Raw genomic sequence first — 27,798 nt, 5'->3', positions numbered from 1 at the left:
ATGCTACACATTTATGAGCTATCAATGCATAAGCCTGATTTACCCTGGATTATTGACTAAGAAAGTACACATTCATGTTTGCATGAATGACTGAGGGGAAGTAGTTGAGAGGAAGGAAGGCTGGACCACATTCACACATTAGCACAGTCACACCTGGGAACTGCACAGCATAGCCAGTCTCGCACTATTGGGCACTGAGCTGCTCCAATGGAACTGTTAAAGGTTAAGTGCCCAGAGGTCACAGCCTTGATGGTAGTTGTTGAGGGATTTAAACTGCAAGGATTTTCACAGCTACTGTACTACTCAGATTTTAAACTGTGACCTTTCAGTCACCAGCTCATTTCCTCTGAGCCTATCTGTTACTGCAGGTCAATACATGTCTGCTGAAGCTAAATGCAGAGATGGTCTTCTGAGATATCAGGCAGTAGTGTACCTCTATATGTGATGATTTTAATATCTTTTTGATATGGTGTGGGGTACTGCCATGTACAAGTTGGCTAACAAGCAGGTAGACAAGCTCAGGATCATTTGAGTTTAAGACTTTGGTGTTGTTATCGATAAAACAAATGTAAGATATAGGCTAGTTTGGACAGGTAATTGTTACAATTTTGTCAGAAGCCAGAACAAGTCAGCTACAGTAGATTGCTTTCAATAGCTATAAAGATAGAAGACAGATAACTTGGATGATGGTTAGTAGTTGCCTGGACACCTCTATTCTTACTCCTCAGTTTCCTCCTCCATTACAGTATCTGTCAGGTCTTGTGTTTCAGAGACATCTGCTTCATGCCCATCCCTGAGTGTATTCATATGTGTCTGTGTGGGCGCGTACATGTGTGCACACAAGGGAAGAAGGCTGAGTCTAATTGCACAAGCCCATCTGCTGATTCTGGAAAACAGGCTTGCATCTTACAGACACAAACAGTACAGTCAGAAATACACATGCACAAACAACTATACACACTCCAAGGCACAAGAGCCTGCCTCAAAGCCTTCAACTTGGACCCCGGACAATCTGTACCCATTCTCTGGCAGCTGTGTGGACAGCATTGACTGGCATGGTTTACAATATGGACCCCATTGTCTTAGGACAAAGGCCTCTCCACCAAAAGCAAAGGTCAGATTATAAAACAATAAGCCCCTATTCATGGGGGCAGCAACAGTGGCGTGAAGGAGGGTAAGTGTGTGTGACATCAGGTGCAAGCTGTGTAAAAGAAAAGCTGCAGCAGCTGGGATCTTAGTCATTTTAATATGTTAATATTTTAATTATGCATTACTTAGAATGTCTCCTTAAAATTACAAGTCAAGAATATTCTGTTTCACATAGACATAAACAAACAAATAGTATGTACTTAACATTTTAGCAGACTTAACAAAATTACAAAATTAAACACCAAAAAAACCAAAAATGATTTTATATTTGCATGTTTTAAAAGACTGAGACCTAGGAGAGTGAAGGTTTCTGTTGCAAAACAGCACTGCTGGTTCTCAGGAGGATATAAAACCTAGCGATATAGTGCTATTGTCCCAATCATCTTTAAATCATAAAAAGAATTACTGTGCCTCTCATTCTTTGCTGTAGCAGCAGAGCAGCCATTGCCAGGCACTAGCTAGCCCACTGGGAGCAAATGGGGATTCAGTGTCTCCACCAAGGAGACTTGACAGGATATATTCACAAGAACCAGTAATCGACCCGCTAACCCTGCAGTTTATGGATGACCCACTTGATCTCCACACAGTCTCTCCAATACCAATGTATAGTAACTTCCTACCTATGCCTTAACAAAAATATATTTTCTTTTCAGCTCAAGTTAAATATAGATTCCTGTTTTCCTGTTGTCCAAAGCTGTACATACCATGCTGCATGTGTGTGTTGAAATATGTGTTTATCCGCTTATCTTTCTACCCTTATGCGATTGGTATTCTGCTTGACTCACATTACATTTAATCTTTGTTTAACCAATGAAACTGATATGGATTGTATTGCAATCTGTAGTCTCATTAGCGGTTTGGTAAATGAAGGTTGTGTGTTTGTGCGTGTGGAACGGGAAACACCTGTTTCACACAAAGAAAGAAAACATCCCCTACACGAAGAATGATACATCCCCTTTCCTGTTGTTCTTTCTTTTCACTTATTGTTTCAATGAAATAAGGACAAAATGCAGCCTTGATATCACAGAATTAGGTTTCAAAGCAAGCATTCAGAGTCATTTGAATGTCAAGGAAGGAAAGCAGGGGGGTTGGGTGTGAGACACGTATCGGACAGGAAGTACATTAACCTCAACACACACACACACACACACACACACACACACACACGTAAATTCAATTGTTTTAGCTATAACTTGAAATAAGTGTACCAATGAACTCAGCAAAATTCTATGGCTTTAACTGTACATACAAAGTAAACTAAACTGAGCACATTTACTATGATGATGATCTTTCCCAACTTTTTGACATAATTGGGATGTTTAATTTATTCCACAAATGTCTTTGCATTTCCACATTTCTGTATTTTTGTTTGTTTGCTTTTTTTACAATAGGGGAAACAGCTTGTTTGACCTTGACCATCAAATAGATAAAATTTAACTAACCACAAAGCAAACGGCCAAATCACATAAAAGAGGAGAAGGAGAGGGAGAGAAAAAAAGAGAGAGAGCACAACCTCATTCACTTTATTCTCAGCCACTTCAATCAATAAAGAATAGGATCACACATGAAAACATGGCCTCTGGGTTTTTATACAGCAAAGATGCAACATATTTCTCCTTTAAATAAAAAAATTGTCAACCAGGATGTTCTGACTGTCAATACTTGAAAACTACACCCTTCTCTATCATCAATAAATTGAATGTGCAATTCATCAGCCCAACTCTAGGAGACAGTATTTCTAATTAAAAAGGAGCTCGTAAATTCGGCATTTTACAGGCCCGGCTCAGCTTGTAAATACACTGTAAATAAGATGCTCGCAGTGAGTGGCTTCATGGGCAGATGAAGGTCTGTGTTGGCAGTTTAACTCCTGTTGATGCCTTCAAGGAATGAAAACCTGACTGAATTTAATAGCAATTTTGTTGCATTCTTGTTCTGTTTTATTCTTTGTGGATCTACTCGCATGCAGACTCTGTTTGCACTTTTTATTCAATTGCATCCTATTGAACTTCTTTTCTATTTTCACACATTGTTGCACTCTGTATATTTCATGCTGTTCTATATTCTTTTTGAAGCTCGGTGGGTCATATTTGATTGGATTAGCAGTTTGAGAGGACATGTTTGTCGGGCCAATTAGAGCACTTCCTTGCACAGATGGAACCCTGGGATCTCTAGAGAGAACAATGGGTCATATTTGGCTTCTAAAAAAGCTGCATACTGTAAAGTCTGCAAAAATACACCAGGTGTGTATATATTTGCGTGACTACTCCCCAGGCTTATGCTGTAAATAAGAATGAATTCTGAGTCAACATTCCTAGTTAAACACATTTAAAATGATCACAGGGCAAGATACTGTTTATTTGCATCTGTACACACACACTTCACTTAATATATTCCTACCTGATATAGTGTACTTTGCTCTGTCAGAGTGGAATCCCAGAGAATCACATCTCAGTGGCAGCTGGACGTCTTAGTCCTGGAGAGTTAGAGAGAGAGAGGGAGGAAAAAAAAAAAAGAGTTGGGAGAGAGCAAAGGAGAGAGGGAAGGGTGGGGGTTATTTGAGCTCAGTGAACTAAAGCCCTGTCATTTTTTACAATAGAGACATAATATGTAGTGAATGTGGGGTACAATGTGAATAATAGTCCCCTCCAGATTGTGTGAATAGCCATAACGCACTCAAACACAAGAACCAGTTCACAAGCTACTCGTGATTGCTTGTTTAGTGTTTGTGTGTCCGTGTCTGAGCACACACTACACATGTATATGTGTCTGGTCTGCCTCATAATGACCTCTTAAGTGTCAGGATATCAAAGTCTATAATGGTCTATCTGTGTGCTTGCTGGCAGTTTACAGCTAAAAAGCTCTCTCATGTCATGATAACTGGTTTATATGGGTGGCATTTCACTGCCAAATGCCAGAGACACATTTTTTAGAGGGGGAAATTGTTAGCTGTGTTACCACAATGCAGAGTGGCAGTTATTCACAGTTAGAATGTCTCATATCTTTTTCTATCTCTGCAGTGGCTGAATTCCCTATCCCCCTCTGCATTTCCACCTGTTTTCCATCACTATGTGTATTTTTTCACGATCTCTCTCAATATCTCTGTCTCTGACTCTCTCTCATAAAAGGAAAGACCCACTTTGTTCCCTTCTGGATGCTTTCTCTTCACTGTCCTTCTGAACCTACTCCTCTTAAGGGTAAATACTGCAGCCTCATCACACCAGTGTCACTGCCAATGTAAATGTGCATACAATGGCCAACACTGCACATGTTTTTGTTTTGTTTTTTGTGCAGCTATTGGCATGAAATCTAAAGGTGTGAGCATGTTTTGCTGTTTAATGGACTGACGGGGCTGTTTGGCCTTGAATTTTCTGTTACAGAGTCTTTGTCTGTGTGCCATGAAAGATTTTCACAAGCTTACAAAAATAAGTGCATCCTTGTACTGTACTGTACTGTACTGTACACACACACACACAAACACACACACACGCGCACACACACACACACACACACACGCACACACACACACACACCATAATACATAGTGTCACAGCCTGAACCTCTGTGGAGCTCTCAGGCAAGGCTATGCAGTAATTGGGTCTATTAGCCAGTACAGGAGGCCATGAGCAATATCTCTATGGTTGAGTGGACAGAGACTGCAAAAAAGATGGATACACTGCACCGTACTTCATATGTATTAAAGTGTATGCATGTGAAAGAGTATATATCCCCAGTGATATGTGTGTATGCATGCACTACACTGTAGGAGAGTTGCCAGAGGCAACAGAGTGCTGGTGAGAAATAAGTTGGGTGCTAAGCTCCCCCACCTATATATACAGCACCTTTATTCATGTCTTGCATGCTTCCCTCCAAATAGCATATTATTCACACTGTGCTGGTCAACAATGGAGGAATCAATGAAAGAGGAATGGAGGATAAGAAGGGAGAAAAAAACAGGTTAAGCTGTAGAGGAGAGGTAGTTGAAGTAACAGGTTTGTATAAAAAGTGGAAAACAGAGAATAGAAATTTTCATTAGTAACCATTTTCATAGGCAAGTGGGGCCAAACAATTTTTTTTTTTTTTTCACTATTTCTATTTTTCTGCCGTCATAGCGCAACAGTTTTCCAGGTAACATTGTGGAAAACTGCAGTATGATGAAACAAATACATAAGACACTGAAGGAAGTCATGTCTTGTTTAATCTGCCACTACCTGTGCAAAACATTTAAAACTGCAAAACTGTTAACTGATTAGTTCCATTTTCACAGTCATGTGGATCAGAATTTCTTCATCATTTCATGTCTTTCCTACTTTGTAAATGTTTCATTAACTATATACTAATCACAATAGCAATTCCAACAGACCTGCACAATATGTCTGCAATAACACTGTTCAATATTGCAATGTTGATATGACGTTCAATAAATGAACAAGCTAACCTCAGAGTCACCATCAAATTGTCACTAATTTAACTGAAGGTACCTGACAGCTAACTGAGCCTTTATCTGATTGGCCAACTGGTGTTAAAGTACAGCCCATGTAAATAGCGATCCATAATCAAATTTCAGTCTTTTGTGATGTGTTTGTTGCACTTCTTGGTCCATATTGCAGTGTCAATTCTATGATTCTTGATGAATAATATTGTACGTCATGATATTTTTGTAACTGAAAAAAAAAAAAAAATCTCCCTAAAGTAGCGAAAAAAAGAACAGTTATGATATTTAATTCAATGCATCATGGTTTCAGTTTCACTTTACAAAAGAATGGAAACTATGTCCCAAAAAATTAACACACACATGCATAAGGGCTGTCAACATTAATGCATTAACGCAGATTAACCCATCATCATGATTAATCGGATTAAAAATTTTAATGCAATTAACTCATCTGCAGCGCAGAATGACTCTGAACGCCTCTGCCAATGCATTTGGGGCAGTTTGTCGAAGCAGAGTTACTGTCACGCATGAACAAATGGGCAGTTGATCTGGTAGTGACAGGCAGCAGAACCAGCCCATAAAGATGGAAGACACTAAACAGCACTTACGCTGACTGGCTTGGAAGGGAAATTTTTGTACAAAAAAAACCCCAAGACAGAACAGTTGTTTGAAGTCGTTTTGTTTCCAGTTGTTTTGTTGAAACTCTTGAAGGTGTTTAATAAATATGTTAAATGCATATATATTCCGAGTCTGTTTGCTCATGCAAAATAAAATATGATTAATATAGATTGAAAAGGAATGATACTTAAATGAGATTAATCAAAATTAATCCACAGTAACCTTGTGATTAATCTGACTAAAAATTTTAATCATTTGACAGCACACACACACACACACACACACACACATATATATATATATATATATATATATATATATATGTACATATATATATATATATGTACACACACACATATATATATATATATATATATATATATATATATAATTTTTTTTTTTTTTTTTTTTTTTTTTCCTGCCTTCTAGTGTAAAAACAGAGGTAAAATTGTGATCAAATGAAGGTGAGAGGGATCCTCTGGGAGCTTTGCCTTGGAGTAAGGAATGGGTGAAGGCCAAGAGAGCAAGTGCCAGAGCCTGACTTAACAAAGGTTGGACATGATGAGGACAAGGACAAGCTTTTTTTTTTTTCTTTATCTGTGGTTCAGTGTTTTCATAGAAAAAGTGGACTAGATTTCATATGATATATGCTGACCATTTTCTCACAGTAAAACAATGGTGTTTTCTATTATGAGAAACAGTGGTTGTATTGATGTCCCATGTCACTCCCATTACTCATGAGCATGCTGTATGTAATTAGGATGACTCTACAGTATGCTTTCATGGTGGTTTTTCATGCATTACCCCTTGTAATTATGAAAAAAAAAAAAAACAAATCGTGCCATAACACACCAGGATGTGTTGATGCTTCTTAGTGGAGATTTATCTTTTTTTTTTTTTCCAGTGAAGCAGTGTGATAACTTTCCTTAAAGGGTGGAGTGTCCTGTGTTCATTTTAAAACCACAACTATCCCCCTGGGCTTCGACAGATTCGATATAAGCATGAAGAATATGGAGCAATAGTGTATATGGTCTACCCAGGCGTAAAATTAAAGACTCTTGTCTGTGTGCCCCACATAAATCTTAGGAAGGGAGAGAAAAAGGGAGCATGAGGAAATGGGTGAACATGATAAAATAAAGAATTGGTTGATTTGTCCAGAGATTATGTACTGTTGAGCTGTAATCAACTCTACAGTATTCTACTCCTAATAATGAGACGTTTCAATACATTGGTGCAGGCACACACAACAGCATGTTTAAGTCTAAGCATAAAAAATTAAAACAGCTCATAATAATTGCCTAACATGACTGTTACACAAAGATTACACCTTTAGTCTGGAATAACAAACACAGGTGCTGTCTCATTTATCATGACTAAAACATTCAGGTGAGAGCCAGTCAGGAGATCAAAATGCACAAGAGCACACTACAGGAGAATTTATCACATGCGTTGCTTACAAAACAGACACGTGATCCATGTTAGTTATTGTTGCAGGCCCACAGGCCACAGTGCAACTCATCTGTCTTGGTGTGACACTATCAGGCTCCATTGCAAAACACAGAGGTGGTAAAATGGTTTTATTGCAAAATGTGAAAGATATGTCAGCTACAAATTGACGTGTGCTGATGCATGCCATAGGGCCATGGTGCTTTTATCTCAAACAAATTGTATTGTCTGAACCACACTGCTTATTTTAGAGCCACACATTGGAAAAGTGAAAAAAAAAAAAAACACACAAAAAAAAAAAAAAAAAGCGAGCAGACTGAAGCACTGGTTTCACACAGAATTATTCAACAGCCAGATAGAGTGGGTTTAACCTTAGGCAGAGTTAGGTGCTATGTTTAGACTTAAAACAAGACAGATTAAAAGGAAAAATACAAATGATGTGAACATACATTATCAAGCAATTGATCATGACTATATCAGTTAATTTCTTTGTTCTTTCAAGCATGACCATCTAGTCATCCTTACCCTCCTTCAGCCTATCACACTGCACCATCAACTAAGCTCCAAATCAATACTCCCTGGCACATATTCTCACTCTCAAAGACTTGGAATGAAAAAACGCCATTCGATATCAATCAAGATCCCAGCTGTGCCACTGAACAGGCACAATAAATGACAGTATTATTTTTTTTAATTTACCATCAAACGACCAGTCGCATCAAAGTGATTTGAGTTAGATCTTTCAGTCTGGTTTATGCTGAAAGGAACCAGATGAACAGGGAGTGGAAGATGTATGTAATGCAGTTAAAGTAAAAGCCCAGTAAGCAGGAAATTTAAGAGGGGCCTGGGGATGATGGTATTACAGCAGACGCTGATTGTGGACAATCTGCTGAAGTAGGAAAAGATATGGAAAATATCATTGGATGCAGTATGGTGGATAAAAAAGGCATAGAATCACTCGAAAAGTAGTGATAATAGGAAAAAGTATTACAATTTGACCATCTACAAAGTACTTAATACACCTTTAAGTGATAATCAGCAGAAATAAATCAGTGACGTAACATTACTTTTGTTAGTTTAAGTAAACCATGCTCTGCAAACAATACCAACAATGGAATTATAACAAGAATTCCCCTTGCATTGTCTCAACCCTTCAGTCATTGGAGTCGACAAAGTCCTTTATTTGTAATTCAGAATCCAATTCTTAAACAATGCTGCATGTTCAAGCTCTGCTGTAGTTTCCTCCATTGATAAGAAATGCTGTGGTATAACATCAACACTGAGAGATTTATGCCCCCAGCCCTGTGATGACCTCATTGTTCATTGCCCCATAATTCAAATCTGCTCCGCTGTGTTGCATCATATTGTGTGTGACTCATTTCCATGCGTCCCTTTCTCTAAACGAGCCGACCTCCTAAGCACGATACAGTCCACCACACAAACAACACAGCAAAGAATTTCCCCATCAATATTGAGCTGACTGACTTAAGACTTGCATATGCACGGCACGCACACACACACACACACACACACACACACACACACAAACACACATACACACACTAACACGCTGCTTAAATGGGTTGAACTGGGAAGAGGAGAGGAGGGGGCGAGTGCTATTGTAAATGATTTCCTGTGGAGACCAAAATAATCGGCAGACCTTTGAGTGAGCTTCTCACAATCAGTGTATGGCCTCATACACTGATTCTCCATTCAGCTCCCTAATGGCACTGTGTGTGTCACTAAATATACAGCTGCAGGCAATGTCTATGTGTGGCTCTCTGTGGGTATGTGAGTTTTAACATGTGTGCTTACGTACAAGAGCTACAGACTAGTGGTAATTGATGTGTGCCGTGTTGATTTGTTTAGAGTATCTTTAGGAAGAAAGGCATGGGTGTATGTATGCCTGTGTGTGAGTGGTGACAGCTTCGAGCAGGGCACAGTGAGGTGAAGGGCACAGAGGAGAAGTGTGGACAGGAGATGTTGACTGGAAGGACAAGTGTTTTCTTTGTGGAAGAAGGATAACAGCTACATAGTGACTGAAAGGTTTTAAATGAACAATGGGCTGTGCTTCAGCGACACTTTAGTTAATAGAGAAGACAGCTGCTTAAACACGTAGCTCAAAGACAAGTCACTCAATCCTCTAGTTTAAGCTGTCACCAATGTAATGAAGTTTTGAAGTTTTGACAATTAATTGTCATTCAAATAATTGTGATTAACAATTCCTCTTTTTTATGCCCAGCGTCTTCATCAATGATGTGAAATTCACTTCTTTTTGTGTTTGAGCCTGTTGTTTTCATGCAGCTGAATGGACAGGAATAATAGCAGGTAGCTCATATCACTCTGATAAGGATGTTATATAATAATTACACCAGGCCTGATGCTGATGAAAATAGCCATTTGTCAAAACTATCAAAATATTTAGCAAGTTACAAACACTGTTTTATATTTTAGGTGGGAATTTGAAGAACACTCTGGATAAACCTGATCTACAATTTAATAATGTTGCATATACTACACATTACTATCACAATTCTATCTTTAATAATTGTATAAAATAATAGGAATCTCCCAGCTTTTTCACAGCTTCCTCTCCTAACATCAATACTGTATAATAACCATCATCTTCAGTTGATACAGACCACTTCAAAACACTATTACAAGGTATTTTGCAACCAATAAAACCACAATAAATACAAGTTAATGATGACAACATAAAAGCTTGACATGAAATAAATTCAGCTATGCCTGAGAAAAAGATAAAAGACTGAGATTTCAACTGGTAAAGTAAAATAAAGCCTGTCTTTAAAAAAAAAAAAACGCACACAAAAAAAACATTACTGTCAGACGTGAGATTGATTTTTTACCAACCGAAGTCTCTCAGATTGATCACTCCACAGCCAAGGCACTCAGGTCATCATTGTATAGTTAATGTTGATGTTATTTTACAAAGATTCATAATATTCAATATTTTCTCTGTCTGGGTTTTTCACAGTAGGAGTGCAATATTAATTACAAAGTAAGGCTGAGACAAATACATGATCATAAATAAAATGTCTCCCAATAAAGTACAAAACTGATTTTCACCAATTAAGTAACTTTTGTTGTTATGAAAGACGGATCTAAACATAAAATCCTGTCCTTTGAATTTACAGTAACATGTCATTAAAAGTAAGATACACAACACATTGCTCCTTGTTCTGTGATAACATCAATAATTTTGGTGTGTTTGCTTTAATTATTTACACTCATGCCAAGGGAATACTCTACATTTCTTTGTTTTTTGACACTTAAAACACTTAAGACCACAATCTGATTCAGCATCACATCCTCGTTGACGTTGTTTAATAGTCTAATTACAGTGTCCTGCTAAACAAGGCAAAAGCCATTCAGCAGGATTACAACATGTATCACTTACAGTGATGCACACAAACAACCCATTTAACACAGCATGAGTAGTTAGGCCAACAGTGTACATTTCCTCCAGTAGGCCCCAAAATGCAGACAGATAATCAGCTGAGGTGGTTCAAGCAGAAAGGCTTCCAACAGTTCCATATTTAGACAGAGTAAGACATCTATCTCTAGCGGTCTGTTCAAGTTGAGGCCATAGGAGCAATGAGTCAGTGAATGCCCTGACATCTGACAGCCAGCCGTCTACTACTGGTTTTTCGCCTTTTCCAAGTATATATCTAATCAGGTAGCATAGACACGGCAGAGTCCTCTCACATGGATTGAACCTCTAATAGGGGTGAATGATATAGGAGGCGAGCCTCACACATTAAAGGATGTGAACTGAGCTGATAGCTCCAGTCGACGGTGAAAAACATGGAGAGTTGGGTTATTCTTTGAATGAAGAGCAAGATAGAAGGAAGGATGTGTTAACACATGACCGGGTGCTTTAGGTGGATGCGAAAGCCAAGCAAGAATCTGGCCTCATTATATCCATACAGAAGAGAGACGTTGTCTAGTGGAGAAAAAGGCTTTTGAATTAGGTTAAACTCCACACACAAAGCATGGCTGAGACTTGGAATATGAATCATCATTACATTAGGAAATTCAACAGCCCCACTTTCACTGAGACTTAATATTATTATTGCAGCATTAAGATTTGTTGATGTGTTTTTCAAGACAAGCTCAAAAAGTGATGATTTATTCATGCAAAAATGCTGGTTTGGTTTCTGTGAACACAATAAACACCACCTTCTGTTTATCTACAAGGCTCTCGAACACAAACCTTTACCTAGCCATGCATAAATTAACTAAACAGAAAAGTGGGTCCTGGGAACCGCTTTTTTTTCTTTTTTTTTATTTAAGAAAAGGATTGTTAAATTGGTTCTGGGGACATCAGCCCCTCTATTCTAGGTGCCCACTAAAAACAATTAATTGCGCAAATGATAACAACAGACTCCAATAACCATTGACATTGAAAAAAGAGTCTTCAGGAACAAGCATAGTTACACTTGGAACAAACCTGATTATATGCCTGCTTGTCTTAATATTCAATAGTTATTATGTGTCTGTTATTGTCTGCCTGTAATAGATCATGTTGCCTGCCAAGGCTTATTTTCATTATCTCAGCCGTTGCGATGTGAGCACTTGATGGTGAACATATGATCCCTTATTTAAATCACAGCCTGTTTCCATTATGGGGTCAGATGTTGTTATTGGAGCCACCCAAATCTAAACCAAATATTGTGTTTCATTAACAGTCCTAAACAAAGAAGTCAGGCCTCGGTCAATCAAGCAGAACAGTCTGAATTAGCACAACCATCCTAAATTGCACCCTGTTTTCCCCAAGAAGCTGTGCCTTTTTTGTGCATCATAACAAGTGAAATGAATCAGTGACCTAATTAAGAGAGGACAGATAGACCTACTGTCAGCAGATTGCTTGACTGCAGCTGTTGCACATTGTATAGCTTCAGGTGCTTCAACAACATCAATGCTGTGTGGGTGTCATAACTGAATGTGACCCAAGATGCTCTTTGACACACCTTAGATTCATGTGATGTCTGAGAAACATCCTGTAGCTTTCTCTGGAGAGGCCCGTCAGAAAAGTAACAGGGACAAAGTAACACTGAGCCTATTTTTTTTTTTTTTCCTGCTCAAAACAACTTGCACAAACAGTAGGATTAAGACAGGAAATGATATTCTAGGTTCCATTTTTCACAAATAATAAAAACAAATAATCAACTAGTAATACAAATATAACTGAGGACACACAGATGCAACAATGACAGCTAATTTAGGAGCATTCATCTAATCCACAAACATAATCTCCTTGGGAAATGTCCTGTGCTTTAACAGATGCTGCTAAAATGGCAACCAGGCAAATCTATATTTTTTGTTTTCCTAAATAAATATACAGATAACAGACTACCTGACCTGTTCATGTTCCCACCTGCTCAGTCTCCTCCTCTGAGGCACTTTGGTGCACCTCTGGCAGATGAATAAACATATTGTAACTGCTCCATCCTATAGACACGGCACTGGGCATAGAGAGCCACACAAAGACTTTGCTCATGTTTTTTTTTTTTTTTTTTGTGCTGCCTTTTGGATGCTTGCAGAAGACAGTCAGTAATTCAGACTGGCAGTGCACAACCACCCCAGCAGAGATGCACAACAAATGACTGCTGAGGGCCAAATAACAATGTGTTTTGTTAGCTAAGTGTCTGCAGTATTTTTGAGACAGCCCACCTGTGTAAAACCAGTAAGAGCAGGGGTGTCAAACATGCGGCCTGGGGGCCAAATCCGGCCCGCCAAAGGGTCCAGTCTGGCCCGCGGGATGAATTTGTGAATTGCAAAAATTACACTTCAGATATTAACAATCAGTGGTGTCAAAATCATTTTAATTCAGGTTCTACATATAGACACATACAGTCCAATTAGATTTCAAGTGGGTCAGAACCAGTAAAATATTATCATAATAACCTATAAATAATGACAACCCCAAATTTTCTCTTTGTTTTTTGGTGTAAAAAAAGTACAATTACTTGAAAATGTTTACATTACCAAACTATACTTTTACAAAAAAATGTGACAAACCTGAACAAATATGAACAAACGGAAATGTCTTAAGAAAAGTAAATGCAATTTTACCAATATTCTGCCTGTTACTAAATGTTTTGTGCGATTATAATGCACATGTGTAAATGACAAACTGATAAACAGAGGCAGAATATTGTTAAAATTGCACTTGTTTTTCTTAAGGCAATTCAAGTTGTTCGTGTTATTCAGATTTTTAAGGACACTTTGTACATGTAAACCTGATCATAATGATAATTTTACTTTTTTCACTGTTATTATTTTACTGGTCCGGCCCACTGCAGATCAAATTGGGGCAAATGTGGCCCCTGAACTAAAATGAGTTAGAGCATCATCAGTATGCAAACATAAAGGGATTATGGAGCTCTTGACAAAGACTACACCGTAGCCTATATAGGGCTCCACACAAATTCAAAAGCAGGGGTGCTCATTTTCTGGTTCAGGTCTGGAATTGTGCAACCTTTAACAGTTTGTGCACATCAAGGTCATTTCCAACCTAGGACGCCTCTCTCCTGTAAATAAAAGTCATAGCTTCTACTCATGTATCCGCATGATTGACGTATCCTGGGGTGCACTGGCCTGCTGGATACTCTTTCTCTTACAGATGGATTTGGGTCTGAATTGTAGACTGCGGTAGCCCCAAATAGGAGAACTGCATTCCCCAACCCTCAGATGACAAAGCCGAATAACACAGAAGAAGAAAGCTGAGGTGGTGGACACTTAAAAGTCTGTCATCTATCATACCACAGAACATGTGATTTATCAGTGCGCCCTGCAGTGAAACAGATCCATGCAGCCACAGAATCATAATGATGTGTACACCCTGGCCTTTATTGCATGTATTGTTTTCAGAGGATGTAATAGGTATCAGTGCTTATTAGTTCGCCTTGACGACATCTCACATCCGAGCGACGCCCATCCAGACACAAGCCGCTGGACCATCATCTGTGTAAATAGGGGAAACTACCATTACATTTATACCCTGACGACATCAGGGCCGGTTTCCGCGCCCTTTAAGTCTAATAATCGCAGGCCACATTCCCATGGGCATCCGTGAGAACCAAAGTCAGCGCTACCGTGCAGCTTTCAGAACAGGTCGGTGACAGACACAGGTTGACATGCAGCCAAGAGGTTTACAGACGTTCACCAAGGATGCCTGCAAAAATATTCATAATAAAAAAAAAAAATCTGCATTATCTGTTAAGGATATAGACTGAATCCTTACCGTAACACCAGTGGAGGCGATAAAGGCGCATATGCACACATCCAGCGGCGCAGAGGAGTCAGGAATAACCTTTTTCATATACAGTCTCCTCCAGAACCAACGCAGGGCTTTGGATAGAAAAAACGATATCTTCCAAGAGTCGAGAATAATTTCAGTGCTTGGTTTTGGTGTTTGAAGGTGATGTTAAATGTTCCTGTTGCAGAAAAAAAAGAAAAAAAAAAAAAAAAAAAAAACGTCGTGGGTAAACGTTAGGTGAAAGAAGGGGTGCAAATAAAGCTGATGGTGTAATAAACCAGAAGCTGCTGCGTGCTTAGTATCCAGATCAGCGCTCACACAGGAGGAGGCAGCGAGTCCGTCCAAATTCAAGTCCAGTGGAGAGAGAGCTGGAGGAGGGCACAGGCGGATCTGCCTCTCTCTCTCTCTCTCTCTCTCTCTCTCTCTCTCTCTCTCTCTCTCTATCCGTCTGTCTGTATCCTTTCCTTCCTCCTCCCTCCCTTCTCCTCTTTTTATGTCTCGGTTGCCTTTATTTTCTTACTGACTCCAGGTCCACAGGCGCAGCAGAGGACCGTGGTCAACACACACAGAGTGGGGTCAGAAATGACAAACCAATTTGGAGGCGCGGTGGATGCTCGGTTGATCAGAGCGCAGCCCTGCGAGAGGAACGTTGCGTTGCAGGCGGGCGGGGAGTCGAAGGGTGGGTGGGTAGGTGGAGGGCTGGGGAGGGGGGAGTGATGATTCCTGCCTGGGGGATGCAGAGAGAAAGAGGGAGAAATCAAGTGGGGGTGTGCGATGGAAAACACGGAACTGGATCTGGCTCCTAAATCTTTGGACCTAGGGCTCCACCTACCGTGTGAACGCACACAGGGGTTCCCAAACTAAAGTGACCAGGACCACACTCAAATGGTCCTGCCTCAAAGCCCCCACACCCTAAGTAGTTTTTATCTCTTTAAGACACAGTCCTACTTTTGTGTCGACTTGCAAATGATTTTTTTGTTCTCTAAATCTGACCTTTCTTTAATTTTCATTTCATTTATTTATTTGTATCAGACATATAAATACAGGGTGTCCCACAAGTCTCCATACATAGGAAAAATAAACGTTTCTTGACATAAACCATTTTTATTTATATAATATGCTCTATACGACTGCCGCTTTGTCGGGAACACATTTCAATGCGTGTCCTCCACTGCTGAAGAACTATAAAGAAGAAATATAAAGAAATACATGTTAGAACCATATACAGGGTGGGGAAGCAAAATTTACAATGAACATTTAGTTGTTTTTTCTCAGCAGGCAGAACGTCAATTATTTTGAAACCAAACATATATTGATGTCATAATCATACCTAACACTATTATCCATACCTTTTCAGAAACTTTTGCCCATATGAGTAATCAGGAAAGCAAACATCAAAGAGTGTGTGATTTGCTGAATGCACTCGTCACACCAAAGGAGATTTCAAAAATAGTTGGAGTGTCCATAAAGACTGTTTATGATGTAAAGAAGAGAATGACTATGAGCAAAACTATTACGAGAAAGTCTGGAAGTGGAGGAAGCAACAAAAAACGTACCAAAGCTTTTATTAAAGCTCTCAAATCCAAAATCCTAAAGGATCCAACCAAATCCATGAGAAAAATGGCAACTGAACTTGAGGTAGACAACAAGACCGTTAGAAATGCAGTAAAATATGATTTGAAGATTTAAATTCTCATGACTTTCAATAAACCAATTGGTCATACACTGTCTTTCAATCCCTGCCTCAAAATATTGTAAATTTTGCTTCCCCACCCTGTATGTATGGAATGTATTATGTCTCCTATGTATGGAGACTTATGGGACACCCTGTAATTACAGTCCATTTAGCACAGGTGTCAAACATGCGGCCAGGGGGCCAAATTTGACCCGCCAAAGGGGTCCAGCCCAGCCCTTGGGATGAAGTTGTGAAATGCAAAAATTACACTGAAGATGTTAACAATCCTTTTAGTTCAGGTTCCACATTCCAACCAGTTCAATCTCAAGTGAGCAGGACCAGTAAAATACTATCATAATAATCTATGAATACTCACAACTCCAAATTTCTCTTAATAAATGTAAATATTTTCATGTATTTACACTAAAACAAAGTATAATTTCACAAAAAATGTGAATAACCTGAACAAATATGAACAACCTGAAATGTTTTAAGAGAAGTAAGTACAATTTTAACAATATTCTGTCTGTTACTAAAAGTTTTGTCTATTTGTAGATCCACTGTGATCTGTAAGTTATAATGTACATGTGTAAATGATAAACTGAGACAGAACATTGTTAAAATTACACTTATTTTTTCAGTTGGTTCATGTTATTCACATTGTTTGAAAGGATAGTTAGGAGATGTAAATATTGTCATTGTTTAATTTTACTTTTTTCACTTTAAACAGAGAGAAAATTTTGGTGTTATTATTTATATATTATGTTATTAATTTACTGGTCTGGCCCACTTCAGATCACATTTAGCTGATGTGGCCCCTGAACTAAAATGAGTTTGACACCCCTGCCATAGAGTATAATAAACATTAACCCTTTCATGCACAGTGGTCACTCCAGTGGACAGTTCTTCTCCAGCTGTTCTCATGTATATTCAGGGTTTTGGTTGTTTTAGTTCCATATCAGCCAACACAGTGGACACTAATGCACCATCCCATAATACACTGACATTCAGACCATTACTGTAACTTTGCTGTTCTTGATAAACCTGATCTGCAGTGACATGTTTTAGTGTAAATCAATTGCTAATTGTTATTAGACTGTAATTGACAGGTATTTTTTTAATTTTTTTTTTTTTTTTTTTTTGCATATTATCTCCATGCAGTGAATAATAACTAGTATTAGAGTATGTTCGAATGTGAGAAAACATCTGATTAGCAGCATTAAAAATGTTTTTATTGCATGGTTTTCCAAATCATTTTCTGATATTAGATTTTAAATACATGTTTCTTTGCTTCAAAAATTAAATACATGATGTCCAGCTGAGTGGAAATTTTTGTAACTTTTTTTTTTTTTTTTTTTAATCGATCACATTGGGGTTTTATTATGTCTAAAGAGGAATAAAAACACTGTAGAAAAATATCTTGACTAAATTTCACATAATTAGTGCATGAAAGGGTTAAAATAATAATAATAATAATAATAATAATAATAATAATAATAATAATAATAATAATAATAAAAAGGGTTATATATATGTAAAAAAAAAAAAAAAAAAACAACAACACGCATGCACACACCCTATCTTCAATAACAAGTTTAAAGATGCTGGTGCCAGTATTTAACAAGTGCAGAATCTGCATAAAAGTCAGAGTTAACAATTGTAAAAATCACAACATTTCTAGAGTGACTTAAACGCAGTATAAAATTCAAAATTGCTTTCCGTAACATCTCATAATAAGAGCGAACATTATTAAAACAGAACATACCACTAGCACTATAGCTACGATAAAGACCATGTATAATACAGAATGCATTGTTAAAAGCCACTCTGACTGAGTGAGCAGCACAACGTTTAAAATTAACCCATAAGTAACAGAGATAAATATTCAAGCAAAAAGATATGAACAATTTATTCTTAACAATTGTGGAACTTAAGTTTAGTTTTTACATTGTACCTGTTTGTATCAAACAGCATAATCTTTGACTTATCAGAGTTAAATAAAATATCATGAGACTGATTAATGATTGATTACCATTTATTATGATATTAGCCTCTGCATTTGGCATTTTTTCTTTGCAAATCAGTTACACTACAAACAAAAAGTTAAGGAGATTTTTTTAATTTTTGGGCTTTTTTTTTTTTTTTTTCAGTTGGGATTCTTGCACAGTGCTTTTTACTTTTTTGTTTGAATTGAATTGAAACACATTTTCTTTAATGAGTAGACAGTTTTATTTACAAATGGCAAAAATGAACCAAAACAATGACAAAAAAAGAGAAATATCCTTAACTTTTTGTTCGCAGTGTATTTCCTGATCATGTTCATAAAAGCTCAGACTAAATTAAAAAGTTACTATATGAAAACAGAGAAAACTGAAGAAAAAGTTAGTTTTACTGCAAAATATATCATTCAATGAACATAAAAACAACTGACAAACTGAATTTTACCTCAATAATTTCGCTTATAGGCTCCATGCACAGCCTCACTCCTTCCTGAACTTAAAGCAGCTCCTTTATTTCCTGTCTTTCATTATTGGACACTGATTAACCCAGGTGTGTCTGACCACAGTAACAAGACACAGCAGACACACCTGGATTAATCAATGTGTCCAACAATGAAAGACAGAAAATAAAGGAGCTGCCTTAAGTTCAGGAAGTAGTGGGGCTGTGCATAGAACCCAATGGTAGGATTAGTGAATCAACAGTTATTAAACTTTTTTGATCTGTAGATGCTTTTGGTCGCTGGTGGTTGTTATTTCCATGTTGACCTCAAAATTGCAAATAGATACATTAAATTTTCTAATTTAGGGAATAAAATAATGAAATCAAACTCTTCTTTTGACTTCTAGAAAGCCATCTAAAGTTGGTCTGTGTTATACTCAGGAGGTAAGTTTCAAGATGAATTATTGCTATAATTTATTTCAAAGGTGGAGGGGTTTGTTGAATACACCAAAAAACCAAGACGCAAAAACATTCCCAACATGAAAATGACCCTTTGCACGAAATAAAATAATATTTCATCCTGCATTAAAGGTTATAGACTACTAGATCTAAATTTTTAACTTTGAGTTAGAGGAGCAAATATTACATTTTGAGAATCAATCTTAACCCTTTCATGCATAGTGGTCACTCCAGTGGACAGTTATTCTACAGCTGTTCTCTTATATATTCATGGATTTTGTCGTTTTAGTTCCATATCAGCCAACACAGTGGATGCTCATGCACCATCCCATACACTGTAATTCATACCGTTAGTGTAACTTTGTTGTTCTTCATAAACCTGATCTGCAGTAACACGTTTGAGCGGAAATCAGTTGCTTATTATTACTATTGTTATTATTAGACTGTTATTAAAAGTTCGGGTTTTTTGTACAATTTTTTTTTTTTTTCATAATATCTGTTAAAATGTGAGAAAACACCAGATTAGCTACATTAAAAATGTTTTTATTTCATACTTTTTCACACAGTATATCAGTAAATATGTTTCTTGACTTCAAAAATGAAATGCATGGTTTCCAGCTGAGTGGACATTTTTGCAACTCCATGAAAAATAAGTTCACAAAAAATTTTTAATCACATGGTTTTTTTTTTAATGACTAGAGCAGGGGTGTCAAACTCATTTTAGTTCAGGGGCCACTTTCAGCTAAATTTGATCTGAAGTGGGCCGAACCAGTAAAACAATAATATAATAATAAATAAATAAATAATGTCAACTCCAAACTTTTCTCTATGTTTTAGAGCGAAAAAAAGTAAAATTATTAAATTATGAAATTTGAAAATGTTTACATCTACAAACTATCCTTTCAGAAGTTGTGAATAATATGAACAAACTGAAAAAATAAGTGTAATTTTAACAATATTCTGCCTCTGATTATCATTTACACATGTACATTATAACATACAGATCACAGTGGATCTACAAACACACAAAACATTTAGTAACAGGCAGAATATCATTAAAATTGCACTGACTTCTCTCAAGACATTTCAGATTGTTCATATTTGTTCAGGTTATTTAGATATTTTTGCAACATTATACTTAGTTTTAGTGTAAATACATGAAAATATTTACATTTACAAAGAGAAAAATTTGGAGTTGTGAATATTTATAGGTTTTTATGACCCACTTGAGATTGAATTGGTCTGAATGTGGAACCTGGACTAAAAGGATTGTTAATATCTTAGTGTAATTTTTCCATTTCACAAGTTCATCCCAAGGGCCAGACTGGACCCTAAGGTGGGCCAGATTTGGCCCCCGGGCCGCATGTTTGACACCTGTGGCCTAGAGGAATAAAAACACTCAGGAAAAAAAAAAGAATCTTGATTAAGGCTCTCATAATCTATGCATGAAAGGGTTAAATTCAAATAACATTTTAAAAAATATACTCTGCCTTGTGTTCATTCTTAATGGTTTCACTCTTGGTCTGAGGGGATACAGGGTCAGGGCTGTATCCTTAAACTCCACTTAACTGTCACTTGGCTGCATTTACAATATTTACATCCTGACTCAGTGAAATGTATTATAGGATTACTGGAGTTCCTCACTGGGGATGAACCCTCTGTGCCTGAAGATCAGAAGGTGACATGCGCACTGCAGGGCGCACTCAAGCCGCGGACACAATGCTGGAAAATAAAAGCGCTCAGGTTGCTTCTTGATTTGTTGCCGTCTTCCAATTATCTGTTATGACTTTTTCTACAAGGAAAGTGTCGTTTTTGGTATTCTCTATTGCCAAATTCACCCGCAGAGTGGAAGAAGAGGAGGTGGAGGATAGTCTGTGCGCTTTAAGCTCAGTGGGGACCTGTTGATAGCCCACCGGCGCTGCAATGGAGGTGAGAAGTAGCGCTTCAGATCTGTCCCTCTAATGTCCGCAGGTCATTTTTATAGATATTAAAACATTAGGCTGTCTAGTAAATTGCATGTCAAATTAGTCATTAACGCGTCTCTGTCATTAATATACATCATTCATGTGTGATTATTTTTGAGGCAGTAGTGCTTTACCATCAACAGGTACAGAGATAGGCTATAGATGCCGTGAAGGGCGCATAAACACTGCGATACCCCCCCCCCTCCCCAGTGCGTGCGTAAATCGTCGGTCTCTAATTAGATTTCAGATGAGACGTTGTCATTTCCAGCCCATCGTTTTGCAAATCAAATCATGTCATTGCTATCATGCTTCGAAGCTATACAGACTCCCCCTCTAGTCACAATGGTCGGGAGGCCATGTGTCGCTTTTAATTACCGTCACTGGCAGATAAAGCCTTTTGGAGAAGATTTAAATCCTGCTAAAGAGCATTAGTCGACAAGCAAGGCGCTTGCAAACAAGCATGGTACAGGCACTGGACTAAAAGGATGTCCAGGTATACTATACATGCTCCAAAGTAAATGTAACATTAATACTGGTGCACTAATTATTCATTTTCTCATCAGCTTTTTGGGACAATCCCATTATTTTCTGCTATAATGCAAAAAAAAAAAAAAAAAAAGTGTCAGAAGAAGACTTATCTTGATATTTTGTCTTTTAACTTTCATGCAGGTATTGAAAAAAGAAGAATGACACTCATCTAGCACTAAAAGGCACAACGCAGCAATTTAACTAAACACCCTGGCAGGTTACGATGGAAATCATGGGTAAGTGTATTCAGTGACCCTCAGATATAAAGTGTTGCTTAATACCAGACGTGTTCCAGTAACCTCAGCAAGACCCCCCCACCACCAGCATCAGCAGAGGCTTACCATTAAGAAGATGTCAGGCAAGGCAGCGGGAGTTACATGTGCAGGTGGCACAGGACTCACGCCTGGTCTGTAGTCAAAAAAACTTTGCGGTAAACACTTTGCAGAGTCTTAACCTTCTGCCATATACAATTACAATAATTACAGCAAGTAAAGAAGTAAAGAAGGGCAGGAATAACCGACGCAGTGTGTTGCTTTCTTTATTTAATGATGCAGAATAAGAAGAACATCTTGTTTTAGCACCATTTTTATGTTTCTAGATGATGCAGTCATCTTCTAAAAAAATATTCCCATGGTTTTGGCACTATCTATAGTTTTAACAAGGAAGCAGAAAAGAGGCACACATGAGTTGAAAGCAGCTTTAAGGAATGGAAACGTAGTCCCTTTGTAGCCAAACTACTGAAGTGCAGTTTTTATTTATTTTATTTGCTAGAACATTGCTTTCCAGAACACTACAGGCATTCTGGAAATCAAAGTCAGATTTATATCAAATAACAAAACATCTTCACCAACAATTAAATTAAATATTGACATTTATTCCCTCATAGATGATATTAGAGATTTAAGTTTGTATGCATCTTCTGCTACAAATGGAAACAAGAGCAAAGTTGTCCTGAATAAATCACCTTTCCAGATGACAGAAATGATATACAATTTCTCTGCAGATACTCAGTGTGCCTTGGAGGCTGTGGAGAGATTGCAAGCCAAACTGAAGGAGCGAGGAGAGGCCCCCACACAGGAGAAACTCTCTGTGCTAAAGACCGTCCTGCAGAGCCCCCTGTTCCATCATATACTCAGCTTACAGCAAGCTCAGCAGAAGCCCCCAGTGAAGGTACAGAGTGAGCATCAGTGTGTGGGTGTTTGGTGTATATTGAATGGAGAGGCAGGAGCCGGAATCGTTCCCAAAATACTGAATGCAGGGACCAAACTGGATGAGTAATCAGCTTACCTAAGCTTACCACTAAAGCCCTAAGAGAGAGCGAAAGAGGGTAAGAGAGGAAGGAAGAGGTGGCTATATATCATGTCAAGGAGTTTGCTGAAGTCATCTGTAATATTGTCATAACTTTTGAGGTGACGTCTGCCTGTGCGGGTGGTCCCAGTCCCTCAAACACACCAAAATATGTAGACACAATTAACATTTATGTCACAGTCAATCAATTTAACCTGTTTGTTGATAGGGAGTTTTATGATCTGGTAATTGTCTGTTGTGGTGTGCTGTAATAGGCTCCTTATAAGCTCACAAACAAACATTATTACATTAGAGATGTGTGTGACTTTGTAGCCATTTAGCATCTCTGCATTCCAGGAAACATGGTACTGGAGTATATCAAAGCAGTGGGATGTTCCTCTAATATGATCCTCTTAATATATTAGACAATGACAGAAGCAGCCTGATATCAAAAGATATATCTCAAAGAGTGGAAAATAATAATGAATGATGAAAATGTAAAAGTTTGACACTAAATGTAAAACATTTTATATTGTACAGTGAGCAGTCTGGTCTTACATAATGCTTTCCATCCTAAAATCAGAGCCATTCTACCCTGTTTCCAAACTTAAAATCATTGTTTCCTTTTGAATTGACTTGATTTATTAGTTAGTTATGGTTCACTCATTGCCGATTCAAACTTTTTTTAGCTGTTTATTTGAATTATCCGATAAACACGGACATTAATCAGTATTTTAACACTGCATAAAACATGATGTAAACTAAACAGAAATCTGCACCTAAAAACTCAGGACATTAATCCATAAATAATTTTCTGGCAGGTCCCAAAGTAACCTTTCTTGAGTGATTGATCCCTATTTATTCCAGTATTATGCTCTGTATTTTTGTATTTTTAAATTAAAAATCAATTATTTTCCTATATTAAATTTACTGATCGTAGAGATGTTCATAAAAGCTCAAATTAAAGTTGAGGGTTATTGTATCAAACACAGAGAAAAATGAAGAAAAAGTGACTTTTTCAGTCAGATCTATTATCATTAACTGAACATAAACCAAGTGTTTCCATCCACTGTCATTGATCCAACTCCATCGATGTTGTAGAAGATGACGGTGTTTCCACGTTCACTACGGAGCCTCTGAACGTCCAAATGGGTCATATCTGATGACCAGGAAAAGATGACAAACTGCATTTTATACCAATTATTTACATGTATTGATAGGATTAGTGGATGGACAGGTATTAAACCGTTTATATCAGTAGGTGGTTTTGGTCACCAGTGGCTGTTTGGGTCTTTATGGGTTAAAACATTGATGTGGATGAAACAAAATTTTCTTGTAGACTGATGTGAAGAGATGTGTATTGAACGTACCAAAACAACTTCTGTATCCATTTCTTGTAAAAAAAAAAAAAAAAAAAAAAGTTTCAGCTTATTATTTTTGCTCTTATAAATTTGGGAGCAACTCTTTGGGGTGTGAAGTTGCTTATTAGTAATCTGAAAATGCTCTGTCTGTTATTCTCAGTGCTCTTTCAACAGGTATGAAAGTTGTTAGACTGGAATTGCGTTGAGATCAGAAACAGACATCTACTGAAACTCGCTTTTAAACCTTGAAACAGAAAACCTAAGAGACAAAAGGGAACAGTTTTGTGGTTTCGTGGTATTGAAGAAAAGCCTTTATCTCAGGTCCTTGTGTTCCTCCCTCACTATCTTTACCCCCTGCTCCATTTTAAACCTATCTGTCTAGTGTGTGTTTTTTTTTTATACCTTTGGCTAACACACATTAACCCTCCCTTCTTGCTCTTCCTCCTACATCTTTCTTCATTGTCTCCTGCCCACAATCCCCCCCCCCCCCTCCAACTTTTTGTCCTTTCTATTTCCACTCCCTCTATCACTTTCTCACCCTTATCCTATTCCTCTTTGTCTTCATATGTTCTTTTTTTTTTCTTTTTCAAATGAATGTCTCCAAGTCTATATATCAAACCCTCACCCCATCTCTTTATCTCTCTCATCCATTTCCCTCCCCAATCTTTCTGTCTCACTTCCCTCGCATCCTTCAATCTTATTCTCATTCATTTACCCCTTTTCTGTCCAACCAAATTGATCTTTTCCACATGCATCCTCTCCATTTCAACACTTTTTGCTTCCTGTCTGTCTTTCCTTTACTGCTCTTAATTCCAACAGGGGAAGGGCATTTCCAAATCTGTATCCATGAACTGTGGCCCATGCCAGGGTATGGGTCTGGGCTTGAAGACCCTGAGCCACAGCGACTCCTACACATGGGCCATGGAGAATCGAAGGCCCAGCACTGCCAGATCCTTCCGCAGGGATAGCAGCATGTCATCTCTAGGCTCACAGGACCTATCCTTCTCAGACATCTACCCAGAAAACTGCATTAACGCTGAATCTCAAGTATGTTAAATATCTACCAGTAACATCAGATAACTGAAGAAGAGTGTTGAACTAATCAAATCTTCTTTTTCATCTGTAAAATGTACTACCTCGCAATTTAAAATGTCACATTTTGCATTAGATAATAATGGAATATATTATAAATCTCACGCCCAGTTGGATATTAACTCATCTGAGGGTTTGCAGCTTATCATAACATGCTGCTCAGCTAATAATTTTTATTTTCAGTTTTGCGTTTCTTTTACACGTGACATTTATTTTTTAGTACTGCACTCCCCCTCGAATCTCCCGTACCATGTCGATGGGGAGAAACCTATCTGCTATTGCCCATGAGGTACAGCATGCTTACATGTGAGGTGTTATTATAGAGTCAGTAAATGTGTCTTTGGGTGTCGTAGATAATGACAGGTGCATTTTCGTGGTAACTCTATGTAGTTTTTACGGGTTTAAAAACAAAAGATCAATTGTTTCTTTCATTCTTTTTCTAACCTCTTCTGTGCCAGAGGCGTCATGTAGAGATGATAGAGCTCATCAATGATGGGAAGGGCCTTGGGTTTGGCATCATAGGAGGGAGGAGCACAGGAGTCATGGTCAAGACCATCCTGCCTGGAGGAGCTGCAGGGAGGGTAAATCTAGTTCATCCTTAACCCTTAAACACCTACAGTTATTTTTGTGTGGACTTCCTCTGAATTTACATCTAACCTTTCCCAAGTGATTTATCATCAGTTATTAGAATATCGTCCTCTGCATTTTGCGTTTATCAGTGAAAAGCTGGTAGTTTCTTACATTCAATTTACTGAGTGTGTACAGGGTGCTTGCGCGGGTCTTGAAAGTCTTAAAAAGTATGGAATTTTGAAAAGCTGTTTTCCAGACCTTGAAAAGTCTGGGATTTTGTGTGTAAGTCTTAATAACGTATGGAAAAAAGTTTCTCTCATCGTCGAATTTTAGAGTATGCTCAAACGCACATAATCTTGTAAGATAAGAAATACATGAGGAAAGCATATTAGTTAGTTACTTAGTTTAATTTCGAATATGCAGCAAAACAAATCAATCCTTCTTTAGTCCTCAGAAATAAAACAGATTGTAAGAAAACATGAAAAACTTTTATATACTGTATATATACATGAAAACAAAATATGACTTCATTCATGTATTTGAAAAGGAGTGGGAGGAAGTGCAATTTATAATGTTTATAAAACATAAAAAAGTTCATATGATTTTGCTAACAGTCGGTACTGGAATGATTCTAGTGAAACTTGTTTGTGTGCAATTTTCATTTGCTTTGAAAACATTTCTGTCAGTAAACATAATTTACTGCAAATTATGCATACATTCATTCATACATTTATGAAAATTAACTTTTCTACTACATAAAACAGGTACAATCTCAACTAAAAAAAGTATGCACGCAGGGACATAAAGTCAAGGTCTTGGCAGAAAAAATTGCAGTTTTGAAAATGTTTGGAAAAACTCTGAAATTTTTTATTTGGATAAAGAGCAAGCACCCTGTGTGTAGATGTTCATAAAAGCTCAGGGTAAATTCAAAGGTTTTCAGCAAAGTATATCATTATCTCAACAGAAAAATAAATGTCTGCAACCACTGCCATTTGTCAGACTTTTACCTGAATCATTTCAAAGTATTGATAGGATTAGTAGTTGGGCGGCCATGGCTCAGGAGGTAGAGCGGGTTGGCTAATAACCAGAGGGTTGGCGTTTGGTTGCTGCTCTGTCCTAGTTATGTACCGTTGTGTCCTTGGGCAAGACACTTCACCCACCTTGCCACCAGTGCTGCTCACACTTGTGTATGAATGTGTGTGAATGTTTGGTGGTGGTCGGAGATGTTGGCATGGATTGGCAGCCAAGCTTCTGTCAGCCTGCCTCTGGGCAGCTGTGGCTACACATGTAGCGTACCACCACCAAAGTGTCAATGAAAAATGGAGCCAATGCCTGGAGTATGTGTAAAAAGCTCATAAATAGATAAATAATAGAAAAGTACTATATAACTCTTATCTGTTATTATTATAAAGCATAGACATTATTAAGATCAGTAGATGCTTTTAGTCACTAATGGCTGTTTAGGTCTTTGAGGGTTAAGTAGAGTGATACTATAA

General features: G+C 37.8%; 2 protein-coding genes across 12 annotated transcripts in view; one reads left to right on the top strand and one right to left on the bottom strand.

The window, feature by feature from the left end:
* adgrl3.1 (adhesion G protein-coupled receptor L3.1) overlaps nt 1-15,559 on the bottom strand; it is a 117,852-nt gene extending 102,293 nt beyond the window's left edge. For 8 of the 9 annotated variants that reach the window (XM_030147318.1, XM_030147348.1, XM_030147365.1 and 5 more), the window contains exon 1: nt 14,913-15,559. In XM_030147318.1, the coding sequence (XP_030003178.1) occupies nt 14,913-14,990 (78 nt within the window). In that variant the 5' untranslated portion in view covers nt 14,991-15,559. Of the gene's footprint in view, nt 1-3,546; nt 3,623-14,912 lie in introns of all 9 variants that reach the window. The other variant, XM_030147341.1, reaches the window with a different exon arrangement.
* A 5,607-nt stretch (nt 15,560-21,166) lies between these two features.
* LOC115428273 (multiple PDZ domain protein) overlaps nt 21,167-27,798 on the top strand; it is a 41,946-nt gene continuing 35,314 nt past the window's right edge. The window contains exons 1-6 of one of the 3 annotated variants that reach the window (XM_030147186.1): nt 21,167-21,429; nt 22,134-22,228; nt 22,996-23,162; nt 25,460-25,687; nt 25,953-26,021; nt 26,191-26,313. In XM_030147186.1, coding sequence (XP_030003046.1) covers nt 22,216-22,228; nt 22,996-23,162; nt 25,460-25,687; nt 25,953-26,021; nt 26,191-26,313 — 600 coding nt within the window. In that variant the 5' untranslated portion in view covers nt 21,167-21,429; nt 22,134-22,215. Of the gene's footprint in view, nt 21,430-22,133; nt 22,229-22,995; nt 23,163-25,450; nt 25,688-25,952; nt 26,022-26,190; nt 26,314-27,798 lie in introns of all 3 variants that reach the window. The other 2 variants (XM_030147177.1, XM_030147191.1) reach the window with 2 other exon arrangements.

This window comes from Sphaeramia orbicularis, chromosome 1, assembly GCF_902148855.1.
Source record: "Sphaeramia orbicularis chromosome 1, fSphaOr1.1, whole genome shotgun sequence".
NCBI classification, from domain to species: domain Eukaryota; kingdom Metazoa; phylum Chordata; class Actinopteri; order Kurtiformes; family Apogonidae; genus Sphaeramia; species Sphaeramia orbicularis.
Note: the sequence above shows the minus strand (reverse complement) of the source record. Positions and strands in the feature narration are given on the sequence as shown.